The sequence below is a fragment of the Hirundo rustica genome, chromosome 7 (assembly GCF_015227805.2).
Source record: "Hirundo rustica isolate bHirRus1 chromosome 7, bHirRus1.pri.v3, whole genome shotgun sequence".
NCBI lineage: Eukaryota > Metazoa > Chordata > Aves > Passeriformes > Hirundinidae > Hirundo > Hirundo rustica.
This window is the reverse complement of record NC_053456.1, coordinates 23,236,409-23,260,689: the sequence shown is the minus strand read 5'-3', so window position 1 is coordinate 23,260,689 and position 24,281 is coordinate 23,236,409. Positions and strand designations below refer to the sequence as shown.

The following is a 24,281-nucleotide window of genomic DNA, read 5'->3' as shown; positions in this document are numbered from 1 at the left end:
TATTTCTATCTATTTCTATATTATAATGTTAAGCTTTTGACAACTCTGTGGAGGAAGGACCCACTTTTTTGCTGTAAAATGCCCCCAATTGCATTGGGGTTCTCATTGATGTTCGCTGGTGACATATGCTTGTGGTTTTATTTGCTTCTGTTAAATTTTGTTATATTGTTATTATTTTTTTTGTTATTTTGTTATTATATCAAAATTCATGATAAAACTTTCTGAAAGATATGGCATCCTTGAAATTAAGCAAGGCCATGATTGTACTTCATTAAATAAGAATTTAACACTGACTATCAATACCTTATTTCAAATTGTCTTTAACAAGTACAACCATGGTACCCATCGCTGATCATCTAACCCTCTCCTTGCCAGTGTGGAATTGATTCTCTTGTACATACAGACCTGTTTTATTCAGTCTTGATACAAATGCATGTGCTGTTGAGAATCTCAAAATCTTTTATTAGATTATTTCCGCACTTTGGTTCAGCTAAAAAAGGCTGCCACCGTGAACATTAAATATCTCTCAGAACAATCTTGGTGTCAAGAAGCTTTCCATGGTGTTCAGACCTGTTTTCCTCACATCTTTTTTTATTTCAGTTCTCTCTATTCTCCAAAACCTTTCAGAATTCTTCACCTCAGAAGTCTTTTAAATAGCTGTACCCCCTCTAGCCTCCATATCTGTCATGCTTTGTTCCAAGGGTGTCCATATTTAACTTTTTGTGTTTTCTAGACTTCCCAGAGCTTGCTTTACCTCAGTCTCTTTTCAATTTGTAAATCCTTACCCAGTTAAAAGGTACCTGCTGCTCAGCACAATAAGGTTTATCAGAGATGGATTTATGAGTTCTTCCTTAACGTAAAGGATACATGGATAGTTTGAGCTTTGTCTTTCCTGCTGTGACCGGGCTATTAGGCTTCCATTAGGCTTTCTCCTCCTTCATCTTAATTGCTACTCTGGCAGGTCAGTCCCTTGCTCTTTCAACTCAAATATTATTTGGAAGCACATCAAACATTTTTACTATTTATATCTTTTTCTTATATTTCTCACTGCAGGACATAAGGCACTAATTTTTTTTTCAGACAAAATGTCCAGATATTTTTATTTTCTGTAGTTTTTTGTCTAAGTCTTTTTAACTCTACACTATTGCCTGATAGAGTGATTTATCAATCTACACCTAGCCCAGCATATGAAGACTGGGTGATTTTAGATTGATTTACAGATTTTCTCTGCTGTTATATTTGAGCATTTGCTGTTACATTTGACTATGTACAGAAATAGAAATATTGGGCAATGCTCATCATGTTCAAACCTCTGTTCTTGTAGACACCAAAGTTTGAAATATCAAAGTCAGCTGCTCTTTTCTGATGCAGGCCACACTGCAATTCAGTTGCTCTTGTGATTTCTTCTTATTCCTATTTTAAGTTAATTTTGCCTATCATTCATAATGGACCCCAAGAATTAGATAATTTGCTGCAGTTCAGCACTCATGTCGCAGGATGACTTGCTCAGTTTGTGTTGGAGACATATTTACTCTTCTTTATTCATGTTGAATGTTTGCTCTACTAGAATCATTTGTTGCCAACAATGCTGTTTAACAGCGGGGGTGGGAAGAAAATGTTTATTGCTAGTTTGTATTCTGGCTCTGGTGTTGTTTTTTTTAAATTTTTTTATTCCAATTGAGGCATTAGTCATAGTAATCAATTAATGTGTATTCCATAATTCAAGTGTGTTCTATGAAGCATTTAAAATATATGGCATACATTTCTGTTCTTTTATAACAGAAAACATATCTGATGTTTTCTGCATGCATGTTACTTTGCATGACTTGTTTTGTTTTATTGTTTTGTCTTGTGCAACTTTCAAAAGTGTTTAATTGAAGTTGCTTGAATTTCCTGTCCAAAAAGGTGTTACACAAGCCTGAAACTCTCTTTACAAAAATGGTGAAAATGACCTTAAATTAAAACAAACAAACAAACAAAAAAGAAAACAAAACTCCACCAAAACTTGATACATACTGCATTATTGAAGTAGATTTAGAATAATTTACATTTTTCTCATAAATCTAAACATATTCCTATTGGCAAATAGACTTATTCTTCTGTTTCCTCCAGTCTGCCTATACTCTTTCAAATGTCTAAGAATTTTTTCTTTGGAACCATTTAAGGTCATCATGAGTTTTTCTGGTCAAAATGCATAAAAGCAAGTTAATCCTAAGTTCAGTTATCTGATGTTCCTTCTGCTGACAGACATATACTGTAGTAATGGGGAACTTTCTCCCAGACTCAAATCAAATAGTTTCACAGAAATATTTTGAAAATTCTGGAAAAAGGGCACAGAAGTTACAAGGATGTAGGTACCGCCAGTGGAGGTGGAGGGAGATTACTTATGTTTCTCCTGGAGGTGACTGTGTTAAAAAATGTGGGATCCTTCTGCAGGTGATTGAACTGCAACTGCAGAATGCAAGTTCAGAGCTGCCTACTTGATCACCTGCTTAAAGAATCCAGCTCCTGAATTAGGGACTTTGGTAAGAATCCTTATTTTACATGGCACTGAGTGTATCCTGAGATATGGTTTCACTCTGGAAGGCTGTATCTATTGGGGAGATATGTGGTATTTTTTAAACCCATTCTGGAATGCATGATGAGCTGTGAAACTATGTCTGGTGCATCCACAGAAACCTACCAGCCTTGACCTCAGCTAAGGAGTCAGCGTTTCATCCTTCTCTTGCAGATTTAGCATGCTCTTTCCATGCTCACGTCTTTCCAGTCGGTGTTGGCATGTTTCGTGTCCTCAGTGGGTTCCTCTGTGCAGCAGTTTGAGAACTGTTAATCAACAAAGAGCATGTAGCAGTTTCTGTGGATGTAGTATCAAACCAACAACAGGAAACTGGTAACAAATGCTTTGGTACCTTGTCTCGTTATTGCTTTGCACTGGGAAAGGTTCACTGTGGTGTCTGACCTGGCAGCTGCTGCTTCTGCACAAGCTCCTCCCACTGGATTTATTCAGCCAAATCTCACACTTGCACTGCTGCTAATCCTGGTGATTCTCTGGACTTAAAGGGAATGATGACAGATTTGCACCAGGGTAATAGATCCACGTTTAAATTATTTGCCGGAGTTTTGTACATCACACACCATAGCTCCAGATTCTAAGTTAATAAAAGCAGGCTTGCTTCTCTTGGTTTTGTAAATTTAGGCAATTAAAAGGGAAAAGCAGAGTTATATTATAGATAAAGTATTTAAAGATTGCTTTGTGTCTAAACGTATACTCATCCAATGCCTTCAGCTGTGACTTCCAAATCTTACATGAGTAATTCTTTCTCTGAGAATCCAGGTAGCGTTTCAATGTTTTTGGTCTCCCTTTTGCTGGGAGTGGCATTATAGCTACTATAGAAACATCACTAGGGGTGGAAGCCACGCCTTTACAATAGCAGTATTTTTTCTCCTTTATGCTTTTTGCCAGTTCTTTTTGCTTCACAAAACCAAAACACCCTTTCCTTGAACGATATAGTTTCAACTCTCATTGTTACGATTTGAATATTGTAGAGGTACAAAGTCATATTTCAAACCATATGCTTTCTGTTAAATGTGCATTGCCTTTCAGTCAGAAAATCCTCTCTTCACTCTTGCTAATCACAAAGTATGAAGCGAGGTTAAAGATGTGTGGTACTCTTTGAGAATTAATAAGAATGTTTAAATATGAATTTAAAGCCCAGTCATTGGGAATTTAAGCACATTCTTAAATCAGGCATCAGAACAGGGAAGAAAAAAAAAAAAAAATGAAGGGCTCACTGCTTCTTTCTCACTACTCAGAATTACAGGCTCAATTATTTACCACAGTATATAGCCAGGGATTTAGAAGTGAAAGGGAAATATACTACCTGTCCCTGGAGGCATGCTGGAGTCTTTCTGCTGCTTAGATTCATCTTAAAATTAGTATGTAGGATACTGAATATGAAGTATTGATTATTGCTTATAAAATTAGAGTGAAATCTTACACTTATTTTTAAGATAGGGAAAAGCATTGTTTATTAGAACTGAGGAGGAGTTGCTTTTTACTAGGAAAAAAAAGACAATAGCCATCTTGCCTGGTTTTTAATTATGCAGCAAGATGTTGCAACATGATTACACACCAAACACCCAGTAGTAAAAGCAGTTCTGAAAAGACAATTGAGGTTGTTTCTTTTCCTAAGTTATCCTTATCAGGATATTTCTCTTTATCAAGCATACTGGAAGGGTTTGAAAGTTCTTCTAAAGAAACCCCAATAAGAACACAGCTGCAAACTGTCCCATGGCAGAGGCAAGATAGAAAATGTGGCAAGAATAATTTGGCTAAACTATAAAATTCATACTGACTGAAGCAAAAGAGATATACGTAGAGATAGGAAATGGAAAGGGGTTTAAATTAGTAAGAATGATGAAGAAAGAGCAACATTAATCAGTAGGGAAAAAAATTAAAATAAAATTAGACTAAAATAAGCATCAAACTTTAAGAAATCTGTCTGTAAGTGCTCTTCCAATACTTGCAGAATACCAAATTAAAAGGTGCATTGTTATCATGAGAACCAGATAAAACCAAGAAATTTGGGTTGCATGGAGCAAGTTTTTAATTACTTTTTGTCAGAAAGTTTGTTTGTATTCATGTGGCAGTCGCCAATATAAACAAAAACAGCCTGCAAGAACAGGTCAGAGTGTCTCAATGAACCAGAATCTTCAAAGCACTGGCTCTGACAGACATGCCACAAGGATACCTGCATGGATGAAAATACAGATCTGTGGTACTTGTAAAGGAGGTTCCAGAGCAGTGAGAGAGCTGGTGGAGTCACAGGAATTTTCAAAGAGAAGAACAAACAGACTAACTTTAAGTACTAATGGGGCATCTTCCCTTTGAAGAAAATGAAAAATGAATTATGCCAAATATATAAAGGAAATCAGGAGCTGAGTAGTAACCAATGCAGCACATGAGCAGGAATCCCTGTTCTGTGAATGCAGGACTGGATTGCTGTGTTCATAGGGGGAACTTGAGTTAAGATTGTTATGTTGTCAACTTAAACAGATACTATTCTGGGAGAAACACAACATGGCAGGCATGAAATTTGACTGTTACAATTGCAGGCAAGATGAAGGCTACTTCAGATGAGTCTGGATTGAGAGTAAGGCACATCAGTGCTCAACAAAACTTTTCTTTTCTGCTGCCTCTGACTTACTCTGTGTATCACAACCATGACTTCAGCTTGACTAGATCACTGGTCTGCTTGAAGGCAAATTTCTCTTTTCTTGGTTTGTGTTTGTTTACAACTGGTCTGATTCCCTGTGCTGGCTCAAGGGGAGTGTTAGGAGAAGAGGAGCAGTGGGGCTGCCCAGCCTGCTCCTGGTGTCATCACAGAAAGTAGATGCAGGCTGTATGGCACATTTTTTTAAAAAAATGCTTTCACACTTCTCTTTATTTTTCTTTATTTTCAGCATAGTGTTTGATTAGCTACATTTATTTTAGGAAATAAATCATATTACAGTGATATTAAGTAGTGTCTGGGGAGCTAAAAGAATAAAGGAGCCTCTTTTTGGAAAGGCTTATAACAGTGACAGCACTGTTAACTCAGTACAAATATTTGGGTAAAGAAATTCCTTTTGTGGTCCAATCTCAATTTAATTTAACAGAAACATTCTTTTACCTGCCCTTTTTTTTTTTTTTTTTTTTTCCCTTCTCTGTTTCTGAAGGCAAGCTGAGGGTAGAACTGTCAAAGTTCCTGTCATGCATTCTTTGAAAAGATAACAGCATCAAAAGGCTTTATGTACCAGCGCTATCAGGGCTAGAGCACTGTTGCACCCCAAAGCAGAATAAGGTTTCTAGTCAGATACTGGTGTTTAATTAATGTTCAATAACATCACAAATGTGGTGGTCTGGACTAGCAGATCTGTTAATTTGAAATCTATTTTATTCATTCTCCCAGTTTAAATAGAGGGTAGAGAGCATATCTTTTAGTTTTATAAGTTTTCAAGTTCTTACTTATTCATCAATGCTGACTTTGAGAATAAGTAAAGCAGTGCACCTTAATTCAAGAGAGACAGGATTTGTGGACTTTGATCTTCTGAATGCCATGACCTCATGCTGTCTGTAACCCTGTGCTCTGAGGTCTCCTTTTATGAACTCTTCAAAAAATTCAGACACCATTGCTTTTCATTTTTTTGTTTCTTTCTTCCCGCAGAAGTTATTTTAAATGCAGCTCTGTAGCAGACAGCTAGCTAGAAACCCTTTTAAGTTTAATTCTAAGAATAGAGGGGAAAATGCCAGTGAAATTCAGTTTATCAGTCTTTTAGATTATATTTTAATGTCATATAGGAGGCTGCCCTCCTTCCGGGGTCAAGTTGCAAACACTCACATAATCGCAGATTATTCTGAGTAGGAAGGGACATGCAGGGATCATCAAAGTCCAGCTCCTGCTCCTGCACAGGACAGCCCCAAGAATCAGGGGCACATTTCAGACACGTGGTGTGCTCTTCTCACAGATCATCGAAGCCAAACACAAGTTACAACAGCCCAGGTTTGTTCAGGCTTGATAGTTGCTCACTATTTCTGAGCACTCGAAATCACAAAAGCACCATGTTGAAATGAAATTGTTACTCACCTCTGAGTCTTATGTATATGTACTTGTTTAAGAGCTACAGAGGTGGTGCATCAAAACCTTAGTGACTTAAGTGAGTGTCATGGCACTGATTAATAGTGGGAAGCCTTTATGGGATGGCATGATCTGTGTTTTATTAGACACAGAAATGGCTTGCTAAAATCATTCATGATTTTGTGGTCACAGCAAAAACATATGAAGCTTCTGAATATTGTAAGGCACTGGTAAACTTGTAGTACTTGCCTTCCTTTTGTAAATGGCCTAAAGACCTTTAGAAAGCTAGAAAAATAATGCAGCTCTTGTGCTCTATCCACAGACAGGTTCTAGTACCTTTCTTTGTATTTTTAGGTGAGAGGAGTGCTAAGCCTGGCTCCTACTCTCGTGTGTAGGGCGAGGTCTCTGCACTATTTTTTTCCAGGTATGGTGGTACAGGATGCAGTGGTAACTTGTAAAGCTTGAGCTCTGACTTGTGCCTTGCTGTAGATGCTCAAGAGTGTGGGCTCTGAAAAGAAGTAGATGTAGTACGGCATCTGACTGAAGTTGAAATCCTCCAGGAAATCCTGTGAAAGTGCTCTTGTTGCTTTAGTTAGAGGCAACAACTAGGAAAAAACTGTACATGTTTGATCTCTTTTGGACAGGTGCTTGTGTGCTGCGTGGTCTATGGTGTGGCAGAGCAATTAAACTCAATGTGGAACATATGTTCTACATGGACAATATCATAAAGGTTTTAAAATCTGCCTTTCTTCCCTGTATCATTGAGGTTTTTTTGTTTCTAAACAGAAAGGTAGTTGTTCTTCCAAAAGCATGTGCCTAGCTATGGAAATGATGGCAAATAAGGGGAAGATTGTGGCTGGTATTGTGACGGTTTGGATAGAAAATGAGTGGACTGAATGTACAAACATTTTTGAAATTTTTGAAAATTATAATTGGAAGGAAAATAGATTTCATTTGGTGGAGACCTGGCAATTCCATTTCCAATATTTTCATGAGTCCTCTTTGAATAACCTAAATTATTTCTTGCTGCAGTCTTTTATCTGAAGGACGTTTACTGGCCAATACCAATAGAAACACTCAGAAAACAAGAAGTGCCTTGGGTAACTATATTTTGTTTAGGAGATTGTGTATTATGTGGGAATAACAAATGAATCATGAAATTCTCTGAGCTATGATGACATTCAAGAGCGTTGGAAATTGTCCCATGTGGTTAAGAGATTAAACACATCCATGAGGATATATGTGTCTAGTCCCCTCTTACCTTTGTGCACAGCGCTGCTGAGCTGGTGGGTTGGCATATTGAATAGGAATAAGGGGCAAGAAACCAGCTGCAAACATAAATCTGTTTGTCCAACAAATAACAAATTATTCCCTCAGCGGCATTCTTGGTGACAGACTTGTTTGGGTTTTGTGAGTAGCAGCTCAGCACCTCCTGAAAGAAAGCCTGTGGGTTAGATGGTGGCCTCAGTGGTGCCAGAATCACGGGTAAGAGTTGGATTTTGAGAAAAATCAGGTTATATGACAGTTACAGAGATAACAGACTCTAAAAAGCTAACTGCAATTAAGTGCTTTCCTCCAAATGATGAAACTTTCAAGGTAATATGTATTGGGCTATTTTGCCCCTGTTCTTTATCAGGGAAGCTTCAGTTTTTAAGAAAACTTGTGTTTCCTGGACCAGAAGGGAAAGGAGTGCAGTGCTTAATCCTGGGATGATTAGGCTTGGTGCCCAGCACCAAAGAACATGCTCTGAGGAAGAAAATGGAGACTGTTATACAAGTCACACCATGCTCTGGGCAAGACTGTTGCTTCAGTAGGTATTACCTGATGTGTTTTCAATCAAGGGTGACAGTAGCAAAGCAAACACTTTTTCTCACTGCCTTTGGATTGGGACAGTACGAAAGGCAAGGGTTGGGGGCTGGTTTAAATAAATCAAGTAAAAGGATCCTAAGAATTTCAGAAAGATCTCCATTAGTCCAGATGGCAGGGGAACAGAGAGCTGAAAAAGATGTAGCTCTTTTTTGCTTTTATACTTGGAAAACTTCAAAGTGAAAACAAGTCCAAAGCAATGTTTCCTAGAAGCAGATAAGAACAGAGGAGGGGGTAATGCTGTTTCTTTGGCCTGTGGAGACCAGAGGGAGGAGCTTGACCCATCCAGGGGATTCTGAGAAAAAGAAACAGGGATAGTCTGCAAAACTTCAGCTAATTCAATGTAGGCCAGAGCACTGCATTTATTAATAGTTGTTACTGTTTATTAGAAAAATCCATCTTACTGAGCTTGATCATGTTAAACCTTGACATGGCACTCTAATTTTCAGTCAAACAAATAATCTGGGTTGCTTCAGAAGTCTAGAGAATTATCTCTTTTAAGAAAATAATGGCAAATATTTCCATAGTATCTACAGATAACAGCAAATTGCAATTGTACTCCAGCCAGCATGTTTCTTCTAAATATAGTAAAGGATGTTTTGTAATTTATTTAATTGCTTGGACTTGACAAGGAGCCAGTGCTAACAAACTTGCTTTGATAGCAGTATAGCGCTTGTGGAGTTCGCTTGGCTTGGGGCTGTGAATACTGAGAAAAAACCGTGTGAGATGAACAGTGACGCACAAGTGCTGTAAGCTCTGTGCTGCTCACCGTGCAGGTGTGCGAGCCCTGAGCCCCAGGAACACGGAGGGACAGCTGCATGAGGGAGGGGACAGGAGCGTGAGTCACGCGTCCTGCAAACGCAGGAAGGACAGGGCTCTTCCTGATCTTATGATCAGGCAATTGTAACACGGTTATTTAGGGAAAGTGCGAGATAATCTCTTCCACTTCTAATTATTGGACTTCACTTCCCACTCCATCTGTTCTGGTAGCTTCCATAAAAAAACCTGTGGGGATTCCTGTTGTTATTGAAAAATATTAGAAAAGCAGTACAACTGTGAGAAGAATAAGATTTTTTTGATTAATTTTCTAACGTATTTGTCTCTAAAATACTGAAATTCCAGTTTCTTATTGTTTTGTCTCTATTTTCTACCTCTGCAACTCTCCCTAGCAGGTATCATTATTTGTCCATATATGTGATTTTGATATACTAAATGTAGAGATTAAGGCAGTAAATATCGACAATTTTTTCAATATTCATATTATCATAAGAGAAATTTTCAGTGTCAGTTTTTTCATTATCTCCCCATGAAATATGTGTGTAATATTTATGATCTATAATCTACTTTTTTTGTAATGACCATCCTTCTATCATAAGGCTTTGGAGATGGAAAATAATTAGCTAGGCAAAGGAATAACATTAACAATTAATGGAAGTCAAAAGTAATTCCAAATAACCTATGAATATTTTAATGATCTGATCCAATGAAGATATGCTTCCTTGTAAAGTTTGTTCTTATTTTTAGAATTCTTACATGAAGTTACGTGCAGTATATAGCTATACAACTTTTCTAAATGAGTTATATATAATTATCACTATTAGGTAAATGATGGTTGACTTTTTGGATTGACTAAATGCCAGAGCTTCCATTCATTTCAGCAGCACCAGATTTCAATTTATTTTTGGTGCTGACCTAGGTGGTGGAAGGTATCCAATTTTATACAAAAAGGAAATATGGAATTCTGATAATACACCCTCATAGACCATTTCTATATGGATCATAATGGAAATACTAACTTCATGCTCAACCATACTGGAAATCCTGTTTTAATTTTTAGGGAGAGAATTATTTCTATAATCTGACATGTTCTTTAAGTCATTCTTGAGTGAGAAGAGTACAATATATAGATAATTTTTATGTTGCAGTGAAGTTGCATCAAATGCCTCTGGGTTTCCTGAAACATCTACTGAAAAAATAAACTCCAAATGGAGTGCAGAATATTTGGCATGTCATTTTTTATCCATATGTTGCTATGGAAAGCTGGACATGGACCAGTGCTTTCTTATCACTTGCCTTATGAGATTTCCATGCAGGGGCTCTTCTTTAGTTTGGTAGCCATGACTCCTACACCAGTTCTTGTTGCCTTTCCTTGTGGATCCTGAGAAAACAAAACAGCACATCTTTTGAGGATTTACTTGGTTTTATTTGCCAGGCACAGATGGGAGTGTATAGTTTGGTTTTTAAATTCATCAGTAAACCAAGGACTATGCCATTGACATCCGAATAATGTTTAGGCGTTATAAATACAGTGCACTCTCCAGGTTTTAAAATATGTCTATCACTAGCTCTGATGTTAATCATGTCAATTCCTGAAGGAGCTGCATCCTCATTCATGAGTGTTTTAGTTGGTGTGGTGCCTAGGAGGCAGAAAACTTATTAGTGTTTTTCCTGTTGTCAGCTAGGGGCTGTGCCATGTCACACATATTCTGGGCTTCTGCTTCAAGTTACTTGTAAAAATAAATTGCCTGGATAGTGAGTTATCTCTTAATATCACATTAATTTGGGAAAAAATTGTTGAAGTAATGGTATAATCTCTCCATGACTTCTTTTGACAGTCTGGAACCAATATGGATGTCATCGATCTCATTTCTCATAATACCATATTATAAGGAAGAAATGTTTGGTCTGCTGAGTGAAATATGAAAAAAATTAATTAAATATCTGTATTTACTAGCTTTTTTTTTTTTTTTTAATATAAGAAGGGTTCATGTGGTAATATTCACCTTCAGGAATATCATTAATGGGATACTTCTAGAATAGATTTTTCCTTAAGTGTTTGGATATCAACATCTGCTGTTCAGAAACTCTGAATTAGTTACTTCCACTTAACTTGTTTTTATGAGTTTATCTTATGCATAAACAGAAACAGATGACATCCTCTAATACCAAAGTGTAACTGTAAGTAAAAGAAATTAAAAAGTCTCTAAATCCTCTAAATTGATCATACTGGAAAGGAAAAATTACCAATATTAAGAATTGTGAAAAATCTCAAGGGCTAGTGTCTCTTAAATGCCCAAACAACAAAATGTACTGACTTGCAAGTGACTGTTTTTTATCTGTCAAGCAGCGGGGAAAGAAAATGCGGTGGAAGCAGAACTGAGCCATGATGCAATGGGGACATCAGGTAAAAGGGAAGAAAACTGTGAATCCTTTATCATATAGGATATAGGTGGAGGGATTTTTATAAACATATTTTTTTCTGATTATTGTTCCAAACAGTTGCATATAAGCAAGTGTGGGAAAGTCTTGTGTAAATTGGGTTTTTTTAGCAGTGATTGGGGTTTTTTGGGTTTTATTTTTGTGAGTCATAGGCAATAGAGCTGAAGAGTTTTATTCAATATGAAAGCCCTAGGTACTACCTCTGGATGTAACCTGTTTATAAAACTGGATTTCTTAACCATATGCAAAAGTAAATATTTCCGAAAAATGTTGAAAATTTCCATTGACAAAATAATAAACTGTACTGACACTGTAGGGTCTCAGAAAAAGCTCATAGGTGAAACGCATGCAGAATTGTCTCAGAATCCTTCCAGGGAGTTGCTTCCACCTTCTGGAGGTCAGAAGGAAAATGGTTCCTGACCCAGAGATGACAGTGTGAGGTCTAGAGACAGGGTGGCTGTGCACTGATTGAGCCAGTGTGGGAAAAACAAAAGGAGCAATTTGTCATCCACCCACAAAGGGGTACTGCTGGCTCAAGCAGGGTCTCAAAAACACAGTTCTACAGAGGAGAAGGGAGGAGAAAGCCCAGAACTGATCCATCATACCAGTTAACATTGGTACTGTTCTGGGGCCAGAAAAGACTACTCAACATTACTGTAGAAAGTAGAGATTCCTCATAGCTGAAAATGGTCAGACAGTGCAGGGATGAAAAAGGCAGCACAGCGTGTCCGTAACTGAAAACTGCCAGTGTAATGCACATAAGTAGTGGTGGGTCCCAAATACCGTCAATGGCACAAATCAAAATAAATGCAACCGTGCGTGATCTGAGGTAGATCATCCAGTGCACAGAAATTTGTCACCCAAATGCTTTAATTCAGTTCTGAGAGTGCTTCAGTTACTCTTCCACTGCTCTTGCTCTGAGCATGGATTTCTTCCTTTGATGGGAGGATTATGTTACTGTAGAAACATCTTTAGGTGATAGGGAAGAAGGAGAGACTTGAGTATGGCTTCAGATTTCTCTATAGTTGCCTTTAATGAAGACGTTGGAAGAGAATGCTTTCAAGTCTGAAACATAATCCATTTCTTTAAGTAAGCTGAAATAATTCACAAAATGCATTTTATATGAGTATGTTTTGTGATGGAATTGGGGTATGTTTTGTATAATGGTCTAATAATGACCCAAATCTGAGGAATTAATGAGCAGACATTACAGTGTTTTTGTGTTTTTCAGTGACAAAGAAAAGCACTTGGTGAGAAAATCACAGTATAGTCACAAATAGTTTTCAGCAGATAGAGAGAATGAAGTTGTACACTTAGATTTGACTGAACTTGGCACCACTTTTACTTGAAGAAGAAGAGCAGTGACTGTTTACCATGGCCAAAGTTAATGGGATTCCCTCTGCCAAAACTGCAGTCTTGCTAGTCTGGAATTCTATGCTTTTTCTGTGAAGCTGGAAAAGTTGGGGGTGGGGGGGGAGGAAGGTGATGTTGGTAGAGATTCTTCAAGTCCCTGTGTCACCTCTCCCCTTGCTGGCAACAGGCTAAAACTCATTGGCTCTGTGGACACATCTTGCCACAGGAGTGACAGATACAAGACTTTCTAATTACTCCCCCAAAATATCACTTGCACTGCTTAATCCATTGCATCTTATTTGTTAGAGGCTGATTGAATTTGGGTAAAGATTACAAACTTTCCTAACTTCTGTATAAACAGTGCATTGCAGTGTGTGCAAAGCCATGTGGACATGGCTAAAGAGGAGCAGCAAATGTTACACAGGGACTTGTTTGCTCAGATAAATAGATGTAGGAAGAAGAAAAACTTCTAATAAAATGAGACATTTTGGGTCATCTGAAAACCTATTTTCCCCCTCTTCAACTAGGGTGAAAGGGACCAGTGAGGATCAGTGCCTTTTGCAAAGTCTGTCCACAGCTTGCATTCCCAGTGCATAGATAACTCCTGCTCTGGGAGTCAAAATTGAAGTTATAAAATACTGTTTAATAAATATGAAACTGAAATAAGCAAATGCCTTTACAAAAAAGAACAGTTATATTTATTCCAAAGATTTACAGGTAGTTTAAAACAATCTGTGTTTGACGTGGTAAGTTGTCTTTATCATTAAAATGCTAATGAAATTATAAACATTTTTAAATTCATGAAGATAATGAAGCTTGCCTGCGACATCTTTTTTGTGCCAGTATTCCTACCTAGGTCAGATCTGGATGAAGATTTGGTGGAGTAGTGGTGGGATTCTATTTGGCCATTGGGAGCAATGCCAGGGTAAAACTGCCCTATTGAGTTTTATTTGATGATTTTTGTCATGAAGTGCTTCTACTGGTAACTTAGGTCACCTTTACCTTGTAATTCCTTCAGAGGCTTTCAGAGGTGGGTCTGAAAGCCAAACTTCAGTCCAGCAGGGCTATCGATATTTGACTGGCAATTGTTGAAGTAGCAAATTGGCAAACGAACATATTTTTTATGAATTATGCCTTCACTAATCAGTCCAATAGGTGTATATGTTTCCTTTTCTTTGTGGACTCCAAATGTATTCTAGTCTCCTGGTTATAAAGTACTCTGGCAGCAGAAACACTATGGATTGAAAAACTAGAGAGAGATTTTGGATGTCTTTTTCACATGAAATATTCTGTGATTCAACCAAGGAGTACAAAGAAGGTTGCATTTTTTTCAGGGGGATGCTAATTGGGTTTTAATTTTTAAGATTTTATGCCAAATGCTTTCTCTATATTGAATAAGGACAGTATCAGAAAAGTAATTTTGATTTCAAATGTCAGCCACAACTTAAGTCTATTCTGTTTTTTTCTTTTTTTTTTTTTTCCTGTAAAATAGAATTAAAGTATGTAACCATAGCTTCATTGAAGTACGTTTACGTAAAGAGAGGACAGGTCTTCTTTAACTTCACGGATCTTTAATTGCTTATGAACTTCAAAGAGAAACTTGCAGAAGTTAGATTGATGATGGCCCTTTAGGTAATTGAGTACAACATAGTTCCTGTTTGAATGCAACTCTGAAATCCAAATTATGTAAATCTACTGTTTCAGAACCAGCTAGTGGAAATAATCATCATTTTTGCAGTTGAAGATTCTTTCTTTGGATAAATTCTCTGACACACTGCTTTCTTATTGATTCATCCTCTCCATTATGGATATGAATAAGAAACTATATAGGCATGTTAGCCTTTAGCTTTTTGATGTTTGTGATTCCACTTGAATAAGCTTTGACTTACAGATAATTAGGCACCACTGTCATTAGTCTCATGGGCTTATGCAGGAACAAACCTGGCATTTGTTAAGTATTGGGATAGAAAGGGAGCAAATACTCTGGGAAAGTTCCTCAAGCATATTTTTCCATTCAAGTTGTGCATCTCTGTTGGGGTAGTATGAAACATTCTCTCTGCATAGCTGCCATTGACCCATCTTTGTGCAATCATCGTGCTTTTCCTAGAGAAGAAACAGAGAATAGATTACAGCCTGCTATTCATCTGCTAGACCATAATATAATGTTTACTGTGCTGCAGCTGGGATCAAAATGACTGTCTCTCCAGCATCAACAAAATTTGAGCTCAGGGCTAGTTATAAGTGTTTGGTCATCCAAAAAATCCATGCAGCCCCATCTGGCTTCTGAACTTAGCTTTCCTCTTGGATACCATAAGATGGGCTTGAAATTGTGTCTGTGGAGGCAGGACAGTGAAAAGGAGGAAAATCTCTCCTTTGCCTTCAGTTTTGTGCGCCCTTACCAGGCAGAAAGGGAGATCCCTTAATGGAAGATTGGTGCTCATGCAGCCCATACAGATCGCCTGGCGTTTTGCAAGTGGATACAAATGATTTGATTTTATGGGAGAGGAGAAGGAAAATTGCTTGTTTACTTTTCTATACCCCCTCCTTCAAACTCCCTCTCAGTCCCCCTTCCCTCTTGCCCATCCCCTTCCTGGCTGGGTTGGAAAAGCTCAGATGGATGACTACTATGTAAAAAGCTCAGGTATTGTGTAAGCTGTGCTCGAGACAAGGGACGTTCCTAAGAGGCCTGTTATGTTCCCAGCTGCTGGCCACTGCTGAGTGGGAGAAAGAGGTAATTATGGAGAAAATTGTGACAGAGGTAAGAGACAGAGAGTGACTCACCCTCCTTTAGGGGTGTGGGACACTTAGGTTCCATTGCCTGCTCCTGTCAATGCTGAATTATTTATTCAACCCAGGAATGAGACACTAAGGGGGTCTTTTTGGGATTTGTTGTGGTTTTGTTTGGTTGGGTTTTTTTGTTTGTTTGTTTGTTTGTTTGTTTTTTTGTTTGTTTGTTTTTGGGGGTTTTTTTGTGTGTGTGTGTGTTTGGGGTTTTTTAACTTTATATTTCAGTGAGCGAAATTTTATTTGAAATCTATTTTGTATGGTTTCAGGGAAAAAAAATACTCCCACAGGCATAGCTGGGAGCTGTGTGCTAGGCACACTTCTTGTGTGAATAGGGCAGATAGTTAAAAATTAATATTTGGACGTCTGTGCCTGCCCATTCCTTTGGGATCTAGCTGGGCAATGATTCTTAAGTGTATATGGAAAAAAATTCAGCATCTAGATTTCTATCAAGCTTTTCTTTGGAGAACTCAAATTTAGAAAATAGTTAGCATTCCATGTAAAGAATTCTGTTCATCTATCTGATTATTTAATTGTTGGCTGTTTTCTAATATTTGCCTTGCACCGTAAAAAAGCAAATTTTTTTACATGTTAGATGAAATGATGTTCGTGTAGCACCTGATAGTCAGAAGAGGGGAAAAATAGCATGCAGATGACTATTTGGAAACAAACCTCTGGATTTCAGCATACATGTATTGTCTGTTCTGGCTGATCTAGTAGGCAACCATGAATTGCAAAAGCATCTTACTTTCATGGGGACCCATCCTGGCCTTTTTGGCACGAGAAGAATTTTGCAGCTGTAGAAAGGATTTATTCTATGTGCCAGTGTGATTTATATACCATATGTCTTCTCTTCAGCATCTGAGTGTCCATGGCCATAGGGAAGTGCTCTGCCTCTTCTGTACTGTGTGTAAATAGGTTCCTTTTAATGATATTAACTCCTACAGAGCCTTTTCATCATCTGCTGCATATTTTTTTCTTGGCAGTTGTGTCAGCTATACTGTGTGTGTTACAGAAAGGAGAATACCATGAATTCCTGGTTTTGTTTGCTCTTGGCAGGCACTACTGCACTTCCCACCCTTGTGCGCACACCTACCTTGATGATGCAGCCTTCCCTGGATATCAAACCTTTTATGCCCTTCCCTGTGGACAGCAGCTCTGCTGTTGGATTCTTCCCAAATTTTAACACAGTAAGTAAAGGTGTTTCCACATTTAGTTTCAGTGTACGCTTTCCAATCTGGTTCTAATATCCAGTACTGAAGCTGCCGTAGAGCATTTAGAGAAAGATGTTAATACATTGCTTACACAGTTCTAGGGAGCCCTTTTTTTCTGTGCCATGGTGATTGCTTTTTTCCTATATGAATGGCTTGGAGTGGTGTCCAGCCTTCTCACTGTGAAAGGGGCTGATTGATTTTTAACTTGGTCTTTTGAGGTGGTGTTTGCACATTGAAAAAACAACCCTGTGCTATGCTAAAGATTTGAGAAGCGATAGAATGATTTGCAGCATTTCTCTGGCCATGTGTATTTCAATGTGCTGTAAAAAAGGGAAAAATAAAGGCTAATTGAAAGACAGGTGTGATAGGTAAGACAGAGATACTACACTGCTGTGAATCAAGCTAAGTCTAATACAGCCAGGAAAGCAAGGATTTTCTAATTCTGTATAATTTCAATATTAAAGTGTAAAACTGCGCAGCCAGCCAATGTGAAAAAAAGGTGAATCTGTTATTTTTGTTTTATGGTAAAGCATCTTAGGATTTTTTAAAACAAACAAACAAAAAATTGCCAAAATAATACTTATGTGGTTCTTCATATTTATCAGAGCAGCAATTAAAAAAATACTCTCTTCCATACTTCTCACTTCTTTATCAGCTCATAAAAAGGCAATGAGTGTTATCAAAATGTTTGTTTACCATCACACTTCAGCTTAAATATTTAAGCTAACGGTGACAGGAAAGAAACTGTTGTGAGTCCTTTCTGCCCAGTCAGCAGGTACAGCGTGTTCGTAGGTGACATCGCGCTCGTCACTGTGGCTGCGGGGAGCACAAAGGGGAGCAGTGCATCACCCCGACACAGTCCCCAGCTGAACCACTGCCAGGTGTTTCCTTTCACAAACTAACCGTCTGTCTGAGATCAAAACACCAGCGGCAGCATTCTTCCTCGTGCCGTGCAAATCCACCTTGCTGGCAGGCCTCGTGCTACAGCACGCGGTGATGTGGCGTGGTTGGCAGGTGACATCTGAGCCGGCTGCTCTCATGTGTCAGTACCAAATATTTCTAATTCATTGCAAAATACGTATGTGAAAAATGTGCATTCATCAGGGAGATGTGGGGATGTGCATTTGCACAAAGATATAAAAGATAAGAAGAAAACCAGGTATGTTAAAAGAGCGGGCTCAAAACTCAATACCATATTAAGGAAACAGTGTGTCATTACCATATCTATTCATGATGCAATTCATATTAATTTTCCATCCTCTTCCTAATACTCTCAGGAATTTTGTTTGTTATTGATGCATTTGCTTTCCAGTTGCACAAGTTTTCTCGGTGAGCTTTTTTCACAGAACTATTCATCATGACTCAGAGAAACTTTTCTTTAGAGATGTAGTTTTAGAGTCAACCAACTATTATTTGCTTTCTGGTGGTATTACTGAATATCAGAGTTGCAGTAGCCTCTAGAGACAGATTAATTACATTTACACCGGTTTTGCCTAGTTTATATTTACCTGAGTTACCTTTCATTTGCCTAATTCCTGGCATGTTTATCCTTCACAACTGTCATTCCTCTCCAAACTTCTGTAGGTTTTATTAAAATTAAACCTGGGATAATTGGAAAACATTGTCAGCTTGGTGTGTCTACTTCCTTCCTTGGAATTGCTGATAATTATATAAAATTATGTTATGCTGCTATACACCACAGACATTGCAAGTTTAAACTCTTTAAGAATCAGTGGTTCAGTACTTCTCTATTTCTAATTTGCAGACTTCGTCTTGCAGATATTGATTTTCCTTAAGAGTTTTTCACAATGGACTTCAAAGCTCATTGGAAAACGAAATCATTCATTATTATCTACTGACAGGCACAATGAATGCCAGCTGTCATGGACTTCCTTAACTTCTAACTTAGCACAACCTTTACAAATGTAGAATTTTGTATGTGTAGTCTTTTTGGTTTTTTTTTTTTTTTCTCTTTTTTATTCCAAAGTGGAGGCAATAGTATGCAAAAGCTTTTAAAACAATTTTTCCAGAAGCTGATTTTGAGTTATAGAAGCTAAATCCAGTTGATCCGCAACATACACATCATCCAAAGAGCGATGATCTTTTTTCTCATGCAGGAAGTGAATATTGGAAGAATCAAAAAAGCCACCATTTGCTTTATGGATCAATCAGGAATATATGTATTTCATTCATAGGAGGACTTATCAAGGACTTCTGAGAAGGAAACCTCCAGTGTGATTCCCTTCATCTCTTTGTGTTCCAAGGGGCTGAGGGGACCCTTCCAGGGTGCTGATTGTGCTTGCATGTGTTCACTGAAGGTGGCAGAAAGAAACGGTCTGAGACAAAACCTTTTTGGATCCACCTGCATTTTCAATGGCTGTCAGAGACATAAACACTTTTCTAAACCTTGCTAGGAGGTGGTTTCTAACTTAACATCAGTGGCCTTAAAAAATAAAAGTTTCTTCAAGGGAGCTTAATACAGTAACCATCAAGGCAGAAAAACAAGGTAAAATGTATTAACCACAAACATCTTCAAAGGAACACCCCCTACGTTTTTTTCCCAAAAGAACTCTTATTTATGAAAAGATATTTAAAATCTGGGATAAACACTTTCTTATTTACTTAAGTTTGACAGTTTTCAGTTCTGAAAACATCTGGGATTCTCCAGATAAAACATTAGTGTTCCCATTTCATTTGTGGAAGTGTTTTGATCCCTAGCTTCTCTCCACAAGGGGTACTTTCAGCTGAAGCACAGAGCAGACCCTGATTTTGTAAAAGAAATGGCTACCCCCATATCTTTCTTGATGGAATTGTGTGATTTAGTTTAAGCTGTCTCCTTTTTGCTTCTCTTTGCATTATTATTAGTTCTAAATATGCTGTGGATGTGTATATATTAATGGCCAATTCATACCCCAATTTAATTTCTCTTTGTTTATTAGGACTTACTATATGGGAAAAATTATTTGGGGAATGATTGTACTAACTCACTGGATACATATCTTTATTCCTCAGCAAGGGGAATAGAACTTTTCTTTTTCAACAGATCAGCCAGAAGGGGATCTTGTAAGGGCAGGATGAAGGATTGCAAGCAAAGAGGTATTGCAGAATAGGTGCTGTCTTTTCACATCAGCAGCAAGTATTTTTGTCAGAACAGTAGAGGCATGATCAGACTGTCAGAGTCTGAACCCGAGCTGCTGCATGGAAGGATAAATCCTCTCTCAGAAATGCTGAAGCAGTGTATCCAGAGGTGACATCATGTTTGTCCTGGCATCAGGTTCCAAATGGTCTTGCTCAACACCCCTCTGTCTGAAATGCAGGGCTTGAATCAAATGGTCAGCTATTATTACTTAAAATGTTCTTATTGATAAAAAATTGGGAAACATCATTGTGGGAACTTCCCAGTTGGTACTTCCAGTTTGGGATGGATGTGGACAAGAAGGTATTGTTTAAGCAGAGTTCTTTTTTAGCATACTAAAATGATCTAAAGATACCTTAACAGGTTAACAACTGGCATTTTGATTACATTTAAAAATATGTAAGTCAAGTATATAGTCAGTGGAAATCAAAGTTGAGTTTACTGTGATCCCCATTGTGTGTCTATTTTAATATAATCTTGAATTTTATAGTGTCTGGCTTCCCCCACAGAGCATTCTTCCACCTTTCTCCACACCTCAATGGTTCTTTATCTCCTGTCATCCATCTTGTGTACCGAATGATGAAAGGATACTTTGTGATTACAGCATGGTACCTGTGCTAAAGTGGCTGAAAGCCCGGATTTATCTTGAAAGATCAAGATCACTGATCACTTCACAATCACTATTTTCATCTCCCAATATAAAAATCATGTACTCCCCCCAAAAAAGAAATCTCAAAACTCCAGCATATTCTGCCTTGTCCTTAAATGAGAGCAGCACTACATGACTCACATTTTGTTGAAGTCGTACAGCCAGGGACCTGTCAGTCTGCACAAAAACATTATCAGCAGCTTCTCAGATTCTATCATCATAGAAAATAATCAGCAATTCATATGCTTCTTTCTGAGTTTGTTATGGCCTCAGGGGTAATCAAAGATTAGAGCATCTCTTGTAGCTTTCACATTAGTGAAACGTTTTGCATCTAACTAGCCCATGATTGGTTTCTAAATGCTAGTTCATACCCTTCATGTTTTAGAGGACACATGGGTTAATGTGGCCTAGTTATTGCTTCAGTGTCTTATTTCTCTTCAAATAGCTTTATGCTGATTCTTTATATTAGAGTTCTCTCAGTCCCCTTAGAAAGTGGACCAGAGATATTATACATCTGCCAGTGAAGGTGAGCCAGCTGGAATGTGCTGCAGGAAGGGAAGAGGAGCTGACTAGTAACTTAGTCAGAAATTTCTGACTCTTCTCCAACATTAGCCCTGCCTGGACTAAGTATCCCTGGCCTACCCCCAAGACAACTACTGGGAGAAACTAATTTTCTCTTTTCTCTTCTGCATTTTCAATTATTATTCACATTTTTCTTTGCTGCCTATGTCTTTCTCATTTGAAGGGCCCAGTAATCAGCAAGGCAGAAGCTGAGTTCAGCAGATAAGAGCACAGCACACCCATCTCACCAGCTTCACTCGCCCTCCTGCGCCAAGTGCCTCTTCTGCCTTTTTGGCAGGACAGTGGCTTGGGAGCTTTCTCTTTCCTTAGCAGGGTCTGAATTCAGCCACTTAACACCCTGCTGCAGTGCCAAAGTACGCTTTGCAGCACAGGATTGTATATGGCAGGAGCAGATTACAAATGCAGCCAACTGGATGTTGCCAACCCGTTATCTACTGTCCTTTTATCCAAGTACCCTGTCCCTGTGCTCTGATTTCCCCTTTTCCCTTTTATGGGGTGCTGGAGGGAAGTGACCTTTTCTGGTCCTCTCCATCTGACTCCAGAGAGGAGGTGAAATGTTTCAAGAGCCATACTTTACATTCATTAACCACGCAGAAAGGAAATGTAAGCAATTGATTTAGGAGTGGTATTTTGCAGGGTAGCTGGATATTTTTCTTGAGGATTTTTGTTGGCTGGGGTTTCTTTAATTAAGAAATGGTAATGTTTTTCAAAACAAACCTCTCATACCCTTTATAGTCATGCAGGGACAAAAAGACTTCAGGTTTTGCTTCTGTTCCTCTTTTGAAAACTTAAATTTCTGCTTCACTTTTAGTTGTTGCAGATATAAAAGTTCATGTTTTTCAAGTCATAGCCAGAATCATCCTGTTCCTAACAGGAGAAGTCATTCTATTGCCATTTATTAAGGGAATAAAAAAATAATAGGTATTTTCTGACATACAGGTGAGGAAAGCAGAAGTTCGGGGACCACATAACAAAGCCCAAATTCTGTCAGCACAGACCTCTGTCCTGTGGCTAGTCTTTGCTATCGCTTGTCCGAATACCTGGCTACAGATACCCTTTACTCTCCATGTCATAATTTTCTCACTTTTCTGTAGTCCCCTTTCTTTGGCACTTTTTACCCAGCCAGGAATCCCTCTTTGTCTTTCTATGGCTTTGAGGCATAGCAGCAGAGAATTCTTTCAGCTGTGGTAGGAGTTTTTGGAAAAATTATTCTCAGCCTGTGGAAGCCCTGAAAAATGTTTATTGAAGTTGGTATAATTTTTCCTACAAAGTACCAGAGTCTTTTCCTGAAACTTCTGAAAAACTCTGAGCCTGATAAGATACACTGAATTAGATATAGGAAGAAACTGCCAAAAGCAGGGGGCTGTCAGTTGATTTTTGACAGATTTTTCAGTTTCTGGTGTTTTAACAGAAAGATGCAGGTTCCCTAGTTCCAGTCAGGAATCTCTCAAAGAGCAGCTCTGTAAAATTGCTAAGCCTAAAAAAGCACTTTTTTGCCTCTCTTCTACTATATCATACATATAATTATGAGAGGGAAAAGGTGTTTATTAAAATAATATAGTCAGGCTTTAAGGGAGAATCTCATCAAACATTAATTATTTTCTAGTTTTCCTACTGCTTTTGTATTTTTTCAAGGAGGAATTGAGTGGATGAGCTTCCTTCTCTCAGTTTCCAGAGCAGCAGCCAGATAGGGAACCCTCTCTCTAAGGAGAAAGTGCACTGACATGCACTGGTGAAGAACGGAACTCACCAGGTGCAGCCTTTCCCTACCCCTTTGTGGCAGTTCAACATCCACCATGTGAAATGGCTCCTAAATTGCTGCATTACATCCATTATTGCATGTAAAAGTAATTAGGTCATCCTAATTCTTTAGAGAAATACAATTTCTGAGTCCTCCAGAAAATCTGGTCCTTGACTATGTGTTTTTTATCTTTCATAACTGAAAGCTTGAAGTTACTCTTTCTAACATTTCAGCAAAATTTTTTCTTTTACTAGTCAGCATAGGAAAGCTCAGAAGCCTTTATCTGCATTGAATTGTTTTCTTCTCAAGTTAGTAGTATGTTCCTGATACTAGGAAACTCTTTAAAGGGACAGGGTTGTTAATAATAAATATTTTTTCATTAGGTAACTGAAGGATGTTTTGCAAAAAGGATGTGATTAAAACATCTCCCCTCAAAGCAAGCAGTCACAGAATTGTAATTTAGGACAAGTAACACGTGTTTTAACGCTCTGCTTACAAAGACTTTGCTAGTTCCTAATTGCAAACCTAAGTTCTACAAGTTCCAAGCAAAATTCTAGAACAGCTTTAGAGAGAAGCAATTCTCCATATGTCCGATGAAGTGGCTGCTTTTGCAGTATCCTGGCTGTACATGGTGAGATTTTCTGCCCTGCCTTAGATCTTTGTCACGCTGTTCTGTGTGAAACAGAATTGCTGCAATAATTATTAGTTAATATATTATAAAAATGTGGCTAAAATTTAATTTTTGTCACACTCATTCCTTCGGAATGTGGGCGTACTTGTAGTCTTAATCTAAATACAGCCAATTTCACGACAATCTGAGGGTACCGTATGGAAATTTAAAGCCATCCTGTGGAACTTGTCTTTCCTTTGCATGCCTGGACACCAGCAGCATGCAGGTTTGGAGCACCGACCAGCTCATGTCAAGTAACAGAGCAAGGCTGATTTGAAGAGCTGTGCCTTTCAGACCAGTCTTCTCTGTAGTCAGTCTGTCCATTTTCACCATGAGCATCAGCTGCTTCCCCAGGTTACCACTAGGGAAGGAGGATCTCATTTCTTGCCCGTGTATTTGTTAGACAAGACAGGTTTCTACCTGGCTTTGTTTCTCATTTACTTAAAGAAA

General features: G+C 38.2%; 1 protein-coding gene across 13 annotated transcripts in view; it reads left to right on the top strand.

Moving 5' to 3' along the window:
• Positions 1 to 24,281, top strand: part of ZNF385B (zinc finger protein 385B) — a 155,623-nt gene that overhangs the window by 84,335 nt on the left and 47,007 nt on the right. For 10 of the 13 annotated variants that reach the window (XM_040070376.2, XM_040070377.2, XM_040070375.2 and 7 more), the window contains one exon: positions 16,899 to 17,029. The exons of 2 other annotated variants lie outside the window; for them this stretch is intronic. In XM_040070376.2, coding sequence (XP_039926310.1) covers positions 16,899 to 17,029 — 131 coding nt within the window. Of the gene's footprint in view, positions 1 to 2,875; positions 2,891 to 16,898; positions 17,030 to 24,281 lie in introns of those variants that run through there. One more of the 13 variants, XM_040070382.2, reaches the window with a different exon arrangement.